Source organism: Poecilia formosa, unplaced genomic scaffold (genome assembly GCF_000485575.1).
Source record: "Poecilia formosa unplaced genomic scaffold, Poecilia_formosa-5.1.2 Scaffold437, whole genome shotgun sequence".
Lineage (NCBI taxonomy): Eukaryota > Metazoa > Chordata > Actinopteri > Cyprinodontiformes > Poeciliidae > Poecilia > Poecilia formosa.
The window spans coordinates 224927-236932 of NW_006800376.1; the positions used below are offsets into that span (position 1 = coordinate 224927).

Sequence of the window (12006 nt, forward strand, 5' to 3'; positions counted from 1 at the left end):
GGCATGACAAACTGAAGACATTTATTTTTAAGAAAAATCTCATTTATTTATACCCTGGGTAACCACCCAACTTCAGTTTTTTTTTTCTTTTTTTTTAACACAAAACAGAATATAAAACAGCTTTGGTATAACAATCAATAACAGCTCTGTACAAAACTAAATCTTTTCATAAAAAGTACTTCATAACAAAGGCCTCCTATAAATCTTCTGACTGAACCTTTATCACCGACATCCAAATGTTGGAGTTAACAATAAATTAGAATAAAAGAAGGAAAAAAAAAAGACATGCGCTGTTTTTTTTAAAAAAAAGTTTTTGTTGTTGTTTTTAGCAACATTTGTTCCATAAAACGAAACATTCAGAACTAGTAGGAGGGACATGAGTGGTTAAAGTTGCCATCCTGAAGAGGAAGGGTCGCGGGCGGAACCACGCAACAGTTGTGTAAAAGTTCCAGGTAAAACTTTCATCTGGGAAAGTGTCTGGTCCCTTTTGTTGAGCTACCAGGGCCGCCACACCGCTTCACTGCTCTCCGCGCCGGCGTTCACCCCCACCGGGCTGACCACCTGGGACACCCCGGCGAAGGACGTCATCCCGTGCACTGGAGACGCAGCCGTCGGCGCGGAGCTGCCGTGCACCGGACTGGCGTTCACCGCGATAGGCACCCCGGCGTTGGAGAAGAGGGGGATAACAGGAGCGGTGGTGGCGGTGGAGGCGAAGGGCGGGTTGGGGATCAGAAAGGCGAACTGTCCGTCTGTTGCGGGAACCAGCTGGAACCCGCCGAACACCTTGGGAGAGACGGCCTCTGCGGGACTGAGCTTGGAGCTGATGGGCAGGGTGGACGGGAGCTGCACATGGAGGGGCTGGGCCAGGTGCGCCGGCTGGGACGGAGCCTGCTGCGGGTACGTCACGGACATCATCTGTCCCATGCAGCTGGACAAATGGCCGAGGAGCCGCGACCTCACCTCGGCGTTCACCCCCTCTGAGGTGGACAGGAAGCGGGTCACCTCGTTCATGCACTCGTTGAATCCGGCTCTGTATTTGCTCATCACCGTCGCATCTGCTGAGAGCGCTGCTGGCGAAGAAGAAGAAAAAGTTTTAATGGCATGTTTGTGGCTCCCGCTGCTTAAAGTGGGGTTTAATCAAGCATCCCGCGACACACGTGCAAGAATACGTAAACTTACCGCTCATCTGCATGCGCTGCAGGTTCCTCAAGTGCTTCACCGTCATCTCCAGGATGTCTGCCTTTTCCAGTTTGGAGTGCCTGGAGCTCTGCATGAGGGAGCAGGGAGAGTTTAGACTACATCCAAGCACATTCATCACTGTTTCGGCATTTAAAGTCTATTTAACACATCCGTGTGTATTGAACTTACATCTTTCTTAAGTGCGTCCAGGATGAGGGTCTTTAGCTGCGAAAGGCTCTCGTTTATTCTCGCCCTCCGTCGTTTTTCCATAATGGGTTTAGATGACTGTAAAGAAACCGAGACGTTCTCTCGTAAATATTTCCGCACAGTTTCTATCAGCGCTAAATATTACACAGGATGACAGCTGGACAAATCATCACCACGTTCCAAGTCTTACCTTTCTGTGCTCGCTGGCATTTTTTGGCTTGTCCGGTGTGTGTGATCCGTTGGCAGGAGCTCCGGCGATGGGAGATGCCGTCTGCTTTTCCATAGTGTCAGCTGGCATAATGGATCACAGCAGGTTCAAAGTGATAATAAAAATAAAAAAAGCAACGTGAAGAAGTAAATCCTCTTAGAAATCGCAGTGAGAGATTAAAAACAGCGGCAGCAAAAACAAAAACAAAAATCACGCGGCGCCACTGCAGAACATCAAAGTTCCGCCTGAACTGTTCCGCTCGTTATCGCCGAGCTGTCATCCAGAACCAGAGCGCGTTCGAACCGTGCGTGGCGCCGCGCGCATCGACTTCTCTACGCCTTGTGCCACCGACACGCGCTGCTGCGGTACTTATAGGCGGCTCGCGTGCTCCCAGTTCGTGTGAAACCCTCTCTGCATTCTTTCCCACACTCGCCTCAGCCAATAGCAGAGAGGACTCACCCTTTGGGCGCGGGGCAGACCGCTGATTGGACAACACCCCCGCGGGCCGTCAGTCACGCGCTGCTCAATCAGCCCTGCGGGGACAAACAACAAAGCGAGAGCGGAGCCGGGCGGTGAAGTGATAAGGAGGGGGGAATTCGCTGGATGTTTGCCTCCAACTTTGCTCCGTACTCGTCAAAAATCTTAAAACTCCCAGAGATATGTATGTGTGAGTGTGTTTGTCTGGAGAGGATGCGGTTTGACTTTTACCAGTTTAAGTTTAGTGAAGAAAGTAAACAAAGTAAGAGCTAAACAACATATTTTATATGAGTGGATATTAATGTTCATCTTTCCCGAAAGAAATAATGCGCTTCATTGGCTTCTTACATGTTACAATGTATATTATTTTTAATTGTTTATTTAAAAAAAAAAGACTCTATATAACTAATAAATCCCTTTAAGCTTGAAAACAAATGCGCTGTCCATCTATTTTAGGAATCCTCATGCGCCTCCAAGGAGACGTCTGTAATGGCACGCGAGGCGGTCCGCAGCAGCACGCTCCAAGCCAATGGCGTGCAGCCACTTTACACAAATGAGGCAGCGCGCTCTCCGATTGGCTGCGCCACCACCTCTGTGTCAATCATCCTGGCGCGGGAGCAGATCGCAGAGGTGGAGGAGGTGGAGGGCCACATCTGTCCGCGTGCCATTCGCGCACAGTCTCTTCTACGGTTTGCACCGAGCACGTGCCAAAACTCGCAGATTATAGAGCCACGACCTATAAAAACCAAGGATGGTAGTTTGGGCTCTTTGCAGTTATGGAGAATAGAATAGAATAGAATAGAATAGAATAGAATAGAATAGAATAGAGAGGCAGCAGTCCACCTTGCCATATTCTTATTAACGTGAGTTCACGCTCATCATTTCAAGACTAAGATTATTATTATTATTATTTTAAATAAAATAACTGAAATGTCTCCCCAAGGTTTTACTAACATTGTGTCCCTGTGGCTATATTTTTGAGTTAAGCTGAAGCAGGATATTAAATGCTTAGTATTGCCTTCAAAAGACATAATTTACACACACGTTTCTTTCTCAGCATTCCATTTCATCCTATGGATTTTTATATTGAGTAAAGAGAGAGGGCGCCATCTTGTGGCTTAAAGTAAAAATGCGAATGAGCTTTCATCTGTTCTTTAAACATAATCCGATTTTGAAAAAGAATTACGTTTAAAGCTGATTTCTTTACCAACTTTATGTTAATCCAATTTTTATTTTTATTACCTTACTGGTAATATTGCTGGAAAATTTTTGTTTTGTGTGTGTGTGTGTGTGTGCGTGTGTATGTGTGTGTGTGGCTTATTTCAGATATGTCCAAAATTGTTTTCAACAAATTGTATTTTCTCACTTGATATGGAAAGTCTTGAATCTTTTCCCTTGGTGTGACGTTTCTTTATTCTGTTGCTGATTATCCAAATCGATAAGGATCTGTAAAAAAAAGATATCCAAAGATATCCAATTTAGCGTCGTCGTCTTCAAATTGCCACAAGGTGGCCCTTCCTTGACTTCCCTATTGAAAAATATGTTGTAAATGTGAGGAATTTTGGAAGACGTTTATTACTTGCACTCATAGAGGTCATTAATATTTTTCCCTTATCTTTAAGATTCACTTTGTTTAAAATCTGCTAATTTGAATCTATAAAATTTGTTTCAAGTATATTTCAGCTGCACTTTAATTGTGGCAAAACGGCATTTAAAGTGTATTTAATACATCTGTGTGCTAAAATGCAGCAAATATATACTCTAGAACAAATCAAAACATGTCTTTAATAATTTATGGACTTTATCAGTTTGATAAGTAGATTATATTGCTCTACAAATGCACTTAAATCTACTGTAAGCATACCACTAATATAAGAAATACAAGAGATAACTTTTCATTAAAGTAACGGTGATAGTAAATATAGACCTCAGTTCTTACATGTCAAGATAGTTTATTACTTTATACATATTTTACAATCACAAAAATGAATACATTTAGAAAGAACAAAGATGGATGTCATGTAGCTACTTACTTTCATCTTAAGAAAAAGTTAAAAAAATAAATAAATAATTTGAACAAATAAAATCTAAATTGATGATAAAAAGTGTTCAAAAACATGAATGTCAATTTACATATTTCGTCAGCACTGCAGACACTTTATTATATCATCACATTCCTTTGCCAATCACCCCCTCTTTCTTTACAAAAGATGCTTCAGGCAAAAAAAAAGGAAAAAAAAACACTCCATTATTTAGGAAGTTGACAATTTGTAGCAGTGTCTAATGATTAGTAGAGAAAAATCAACTCATGCATGTGGTTAATCTCTGCCAGTAACTGAACATCCTAAATGAGAATGTAATAAATAAGATGTCCTCATTCTCCACAGTTTATGTATGATAATGTGTGTGACATGACAAAGCGGGAGATCCTACAAGATATAAGCATACTGTCTTTGTTTGTAGCACGAAAGATCCAAGATGAACAATTAAATATTCTTTTAGGTGAAAAAGTGAGGAAACACCAACTTAGAGGGAGAAACAACTGAAATGCTAATCATCTGAGTTTGTGAAAATGCTAATAGCTTTTGAAATGCTTGAGCTTAAACTAAGACTGAAGTGTTTTGTTGAAAATCAGTATTGTGTCCGATGAGGACTGAAGAAGGTAATCACATGCGTTTATCCTAAAAGGAAACAAAATATTCTCAAGCTAAGCGTTTTACCTAACAGGAAGTGATCATTAATTTAAAGATCATTTATTTTAACATGTTCAGACACATCTAAATAACCAGTTTATCATTACAGCTTCAGAATAATACACATGCAGACGATTTCAAACTGACCCACCTTTAATCCAGACCTGTCACTCCACTGAAAACATTAAAAGATTCGGCATCTAGATAAAGCAGACACACGTTTAGTTTTTAGTCTCACATCAAGGAGGACCAAGATTTGTGCTCTAAACGTTTATTAACAAACACACAGTTTTGCTTTCAATATCAAGCTGAACAATTTTGCTAAGATTGTTTGGTATATTTACACGATCTGGCAATATTTTTTGAAGCTGTTCTATGCTATGTGGACACAAAATAAAAGGAAACTGAAAGTGTCAATAAGTAAAAATTGAAACTCATCAAATTACCCTGAAAACAGATTCAGGGTAATTTGAATTACCCTGTCTCCTCAATCCTGCAGTCCCGACTGAAACTGGCAACAGCGTATTCGCGTGTTAAATCAACGGATCCCTTTTAATAATAGAACCAGTGACAATTTCAGGGAAGCAAATATGCCAGCCTTCGAACTGATCCCGACATCTTCAACCCTTTCTTGCTGTCGATTGCAACAAGCTGAATGTAATAAAACTTTCTTAAGCCACACATCCGGCCGGCCTCTGGTGGAGGATAAGTCATTGTTCGGTGGCTCATGCCCCTCTGTGGGTGAGCTCTGCTGGGGCATGCTGGACACTTGTTTACCCAGGATCCAGAGTCTCAAGGGCCAGCTGTGTGGACTTCCCTTTATTTGCTTTCGGATCTGCCCAAATGAAGCAGAGTTAATTCTACGGAGTGCCGCAGAGATTACACAACTGCTTCCTGCAGCGGAGGAGCTGATAGGGTTTTAATTGGTTCATTCTCAATATATTAAGTAGAACTTGTTCATGTAGAGCGAAAGTCAGAGCATATATAACAATGTTAGACATTGTCTAACTTCTCCTGCGTTTCCAATAAACTCACTGAATGAGTCTCATACTGGAGCATCCATAAAGCTGATGCTGACTTTTGCTGGACTGAGGAATGTAGACAAGTAACTCTTCTGCTGATCTGCATTCACCAGACGAGGGCCAGAAGTACTTGCTTTCGACTGGGCTTTATGAGCCACAGAGGTCTGCAGGAGGAGATGTCGGTGGAGATGAAAGTGGAACCAAAAGGAGGGAAAAGCCGTGTTTGCAGATTTAGCAGAGTTCAGCGGTCTGTTGTCCGGATCCGCCGAAGGCTCAGCAGCTCCCTTTGACTGCTGCCGGCTTAATTTGTTGTTCTACAATGAGTCTGTGCACTTCTCCAAATCCACAAGCAGAATGCAGACGGAGAGTCAATTATATCTGCATTAGCAGGAGTTGGCCGGGCAATCCCTTCATGCACACACTCCCAAATCAAGTGCTGTAGGTGACGTGTTTACAGCGACGGAGCCTCGACACCGAGTCGCTACACTGCCTCTCTGGGTGGCTGTGGATTTGTTTCAGACGGCGCAGCCTCGTCACTCCAGAAATATGCAACGCAAAGGTATTCGTGCCACTGCGGCAGCTTTACAGCCACAAACCTCAGAGTATTGAGAATTTAAGTGATATACCAATACAAACACAGAGCAGTACATAATTGTCAATTAGAAGCGAAACGATACACGTAACTTTACATTAGATAAAAAATATGAACCTCATTTATTCTGACGCCCCTAAATATCCAGGGCAAATGACTGAACTCGGAGTTAATCCAGTTAATTAATGATCTCCACCTCTGTTACCCGACTTGGAAAGGTGGGAATTAACCATTGTAACTCTGGAGGAGCTGCAGAGATCTGCATACCGTCCCCCTAGAAACACACAGCGCTCATGCATCATATTTATACGGGAGAATTGAGCCGGACAGAGGAGAAGAAAAGATGAGTAGAGTCCAGTCAAAGTACAGACCTGAGTCCAACCAAGAAACCATTGCATGACTTGAAAATTCACATATCTTCTCCACCTATTCAAACTGAACTTGAGGTATTTTACAAAAAACACAAATCAGCAAAAATTTTGAAGTTTTTCAATTAAAAATATAAATGAACCATCAAAAGTCAAATGTTTTATATCTAATTTTGCGTTTTTAAACAAGCTCCCTGACAGCGGCAGGCCTGATCTTCTGAATCAAAAGACTTCCAGCACTTCTGTGGATTAACAAAAGAGTCTAAAACTCTGGCTTCAATTGGTTAAATAAATTCTGAGCCATAAAAAGTTTAACTCTTCCCTGTAGAATAATTCAATAATTTCTCCTTCCTGGGGTTTGGGAAACAATCAGGGCAGAGTGAGATATTTCACATGTATTGTTGAGGGAGATTTCACACATCTGGGGAGACGCCCGATGCATTTTTTCTTTTTTTTCCCATCCACTGAGCTTTTATATAAAGAAAAAAAAAACAAAAAAAAACACAATTCTGTTGTTCGACACTTCCCACTTTGATGTTTTACACAGAGAGCGGGGTGCTCTGCTGAAATTCCCCCCAATTTGAATAAACTAATATAAATTTGGGAATATTTCTCATGGCCTTGTGTGCGTTCGGTGAAAGGCTTCAAAGCTGCGTGTTTGCGCCACAAATGGGGGTGAAAGTGGTAGTTTTTCATTTTATTCTCCCTTAATCTCATTACTCCCCTAGCTGATTTCATACCTGCAGGGGAAAGAGAGAGAGAGAGAGAGAGACAGAGAAAAAAAAAGTCTGTGATCAATTATATTTGCCTCGCTTTTCAAGCAGCTTGTTGTCATTTTGCCATCTGCGGACCAGCATGTCCAGTACAATGTGGTGTTTTCACTGGCTTCACTGGGCCCTCTGTGGCTTTCAGAGCAGTAGGGAGAGAGACCCTTTTCTCCTGCTCCTCGCCCCAATCCGGGGCTTTCTTCTTCCTTTTAAGTGGGCTGTTGATGAGGTTAGTCTAATCAGATTAAGTCAGCTCACATTGGCCTCTGCAGTTTGTTTTCTTCCCAAAGGCGTTCTGACATCTCCTATACTCTTCCTTTATCCGTCTCTTTGCACTTTTCATCCAGGCTTTCACCCAAAAAAAAAAAAGCCTTTCAGCAGAAATCCCAATGGACTCCTTTATAAACAGCAGTCCCCCCAATGATATAGGTTATTTAGAATGGGTCACTAGATTGCTATACATGGGAAAGGTCTTTAAAGCTGTGCAATGACGCATTTGGACATTTTCCACTGGTGTCTGTGTGAATGCCAGAGATTAGGTAAACACAAAGCACTAAATCGAATTCTGGAAATCGCTGGAACCTTTAATTTGATTCCTAAATAAATGTTTGAGGGTTGTTTTGCAAACGACATGGCTAATGCAATCTACGCTTTTATGTAGCGGGCGATTAGATGAGAGCGGGGCTTTCACGGCTCGCTTGTTAAATAGTTTTTTACGTCAAATCACAAAGATTTAGAAGTGATATCTCACAAGACGAGACGGCCGTCGTGAACGGGATAGTAAACGTAAACCCTCAAGAAATCTTACTCTGTGATTCTGTAAAACAAACAAAAAAAAAAAACAAAAAAAAAGTTTTAGGGAAGGTTATGATTTTAAATTTGTTTGAATTTGTAGAGGATAATTGAGGAGAAATAAGAGATGAAGTGAACCAAAGAATTCACCTGATTAATCGTATTTCTACATATTTGTAAATACTATTGAATAATTCTTGCTAAATTAGATTTAACGGTCGAAAAAAGCCTCTCCTTTCACAACCACAGCCGAATTTACAAGGATGTGGGTCCCTGTGCTGGAGTCTGCTTTTGGTGCCCTATCCACTGTTGGAAATTAATTTTAATTATGTAAATTACAGTACATTAATAAACTTCATTATTTTGAAATACTTTGGTATTGCTTATATTCATACAAATATTTATACAACTTATGGGATATGGGCTTTTGAGTTTTATATAAAGCACAATGTTATAAAAAAATGACTGAAAATCTATGGGGCCCTGGGATACTGCTCCTGTAAGGCCTTTCTAAAGTCTGGCAGAGCACAAAAAAAACTCTTTTTCCCCCCCTTAAAATTCATTTGAAGTGATTTGCAAGAACAAAACCTTCCTGCATTTGCCAAATAAGTCTCTGCAGTCGCCCTCAGGAGGGCGTAGAAACCTGATTCCCCCGCTAATAACAGGCTCACAAAGACAATGGGTGCAACAGGAGGCCCTTTTCAGATGACTTCAGCGCCCTGCCTTTCCAAAACCTCACGGCAGCCCACCGACTGAATGAACGTGTCGGGGCTGCAGAGCCGTTTGGAGCTAATGGATCTGAGAGACTGTCCACTTAATTACATTACAGCCTTTCAGCAGGCCTTTGAGCTCTGCCATCGGCCACACCGCGGCACTTCAGTCACGGCTACAAAGTGCAATGCGTTGTGACAGATCTGGCCCTTCTGGGAACTCTGGGGAAAAAAAAGGTTGAGCTTCATGAAACAGGTGATCCGCCTCAACTTTCCTCATCCACGAGGCACACACACACAAAAAATAAAAATAAAAACAATCAGACACTGAAGGTAAAAACTATATTTTTCTATCGTCTCTCAAAAAAATGCTGATGGTTCAGTTTTCTTCGAATCAATTCTTGATTTATTAGTTCTCAACTTACAGCAGAATTTGTGGGGAAAAACATGTAAAAAGTGTTTCCTTGAAGAGATGTGAAGTAGAAGAAAAATAGTGCATGGCTTTCAACATATTTTCCACATTTAGGTTTTGAAACCTACCAAGTCGTGTTTTAATGTTGCTTGTAGTTTGTTTGCAATAATCCTAGAGGACACAGCAAATGAGGTCAAAAGAGAGACCAAAAATGTTTCTCCTTTCCTGCATGCAAAATTCTATGCACACCAAAAAGTTAACACTGGCAATTACCCCAGTCACACCACCCCCTTGGTGAAGCATGGTGATGGCAGCATCATGCTGTGGCAATGCTTTTCGTCAGTATAGACAATGAAGCTGATAGAAATTGATGGATGGAGCTGAATACAGGACAGTATAGGAAGAAGATCTGATAGAGGCTGTAAAGACTTGAGACTCACCTCACTTGAGGTTCACCTTTCTGCAGAACAACGTCTCTAAACAAACAGCAAGAACAACTGGGATGACCTGGTCAAATTCCCGACCTAAATACAACGGGGAATCTTCCTTTTGCAACAAAAAATTGGCGAAAATGTCGGTGTTTTTGTATATAAAGTTGGTAGAGATTTATTCAAAGGACTTGCAGCTATAATAATCGGTTTCTCAGAAGATCCCAATAGAGTACACCAACCTTTGGGTTTAAACTGTAACAAAGTGCGAATAAAATCGAGGGTGTGAAAATAAGATGAATGAAAATATGTTATTTCAGATTCTATTCAGCAAATGAGTGTTTCGTTATTTGTTAAATAATCGTTGTTGATCAAAACTTTCCAAACTCTATGTAAAAGCCGTGTGTGACTGTTTCACTTACCAAAGCTCCTGTGTATCAAATGCGAGCACCAAACAAACACTGAGATAAAACGAAGCAGAAAATTGTCCTTTTTTTATACCCTTTTGGCCCAAATTGAGCTTGTGTCTAATCCGTTCCACACAAAACCCAACACAGCTAATGGAGAACAAGATTTTTCACAGGCTTCTGGTGAACCAGCCTTTAAAAAAGGGGAACATTTGTTGCTGCTTTAACATACCAGCCCATTGGTTTGTCTGGGCTCATAAAGAACCCTTCCAAATCTTCTCAGGCCAAATTATTTAAATGTAGACTGATGTCTTCTCAGTTCATGGCCAAAAGGTGTCACTTCCAGACACAAAAGTCACAGTTCACCCATGCTCACGCAGATTAAGTGGAAAATCCCTCTGACTAGTAAACACAAAGCAGCAGTTTGGAGATTTCCCCTCTCGATTATATACCATATTAAAGGTGCCATTGATCTTTTTGTCCAGTTTTGTTGGCGAAAGAAATGCGGGACTCTCTCACTCTTCTTCATAAAAATGACTCCCCATTATGCCGGTGCAAAATCAATGCAAATGAATCCTTTATTCATTTCCCTGTGAATAATCCAAGTGTTTGCACTTTTGTTTGGGCGCCGTGAGCTAAGCAAAAAAAAAAAAATCATAAGAAAGTGGCGGCGAATGTGAGCGTTTATTGGCCAGCGGAAAGAAGAGATGACCCCGCTTACCGGGTGACAAAGACTCCTTTATGACTGTGGTATGAACCTATGAAACAGGGGTATTCCACTGTGACTGACCAGCATGGCAGGGGGTCCAACATGTGTCAAGACGGTGCCTCAGTAAAACCAACTGCTCTGACACACAAAGGAGGATAGGGAGCAACCAGAAAAAGAAAAAAAAAAAAAAAGATCACTGCTTATTCAGAATCTCCGAGATGTGGTGACCGAATGGTCAGCGGCTGGGCTACTCATTTATTACTCATTTATTAGAATAGAAAAATACACCGGTTACAGAATATTAACATGAACGTAATTCCTCATGTGAATCTCTTCAATCCTGAGGCTGGCTCCTTAGTCATTTTCCCTGGCTTAAGGAGCCTAATTAGTGTTTTTGATGGCGCACATCACACTGACAAACAGTAAAGCACGGCAGTGGCAGCATCACAGTGTGGGAGTGCTCTTCAGGGGGATTGTAAAAGAAGAAGACATGCAAGAGAAAGTACAGGAGTTGAATTTCACCTGCTGTTGACTGTAAACATGCAATCAAGACATTTTCATTAACCTGGCCAAAGTTTTGCAAAATAGAAAATAGAATAAAAAGAAAATGTTCAGGCTTCCTCATGTTTTACAGTGCGTTCCTAGGATAAACTCTAATTGTATTTCTTGTGCACAATACTGTAACTGTACTTGGTTGCCTACATGTGAAAGAAAAGATATTACCCTAAGAGTAAAAGTTAACTTTTAAAAAAAATAAAAGTAGCACTTCTGGAGCCCTAGCCAGAATCAATATGTCTGAATTCTAATTTCAGGGAAGGACATAGTCTAACGGGCTTTAAGGCCATAAAATGCTCGATTGTGAAATCTGTTTTGGATCTGGTGCCATCTCTTTGCAATAAAAACCCTCAAAGAGAGTTACTATCTCATAGAGTTGAGATAATAACTCAACTCTTAAGATTTTCAAAACTGAATTAATTTATTCCTTGAACAATTCAATGTTTCATTGACTTTATCAACAGTAATGGCACGTGAGAT

General features: G+C 41.2%; 1 protein-coding gene across 2 annotated transcripts; it reads right to left on the bottom strand.

Annotated features, from left to right (window-relative positions):
- Positions 1-304: 304 nt before the first annotated feature.
- her9 (hairy-related 9) lies at positions 305-1956 on the bottom strand. Of its 2 annotated transcripts, none has more exons than XM_007577324.2 (4): positions 1577-1956; positions 1369-1464; positions 1180-1267; positions 305-1070 (listed from the first exon to the last, which is right to left on the bottom strand). In XM_007577324.2, the coding sequence occupies exons 1-4, from the start codon at positions 1682-1684 to the stop codon at positions 496-498; spliced, it is 867 nt and encodes a 288-aa protein (XP_007577386.1). In that variant the 5' UTR covers positions 1685-1956; the 3' UTR covers positions 305-495. The 2 variants fall into 2 exon arrangements, with proteins under 2 accessions (XP_007577386.1, XP_007577387.1); XM_007577325.2 differs by having other exon boundaries at positions 305-1067; positions 1577-1954.
- Positions 1957-12006: the final 10050 nt, after the last annotated feature.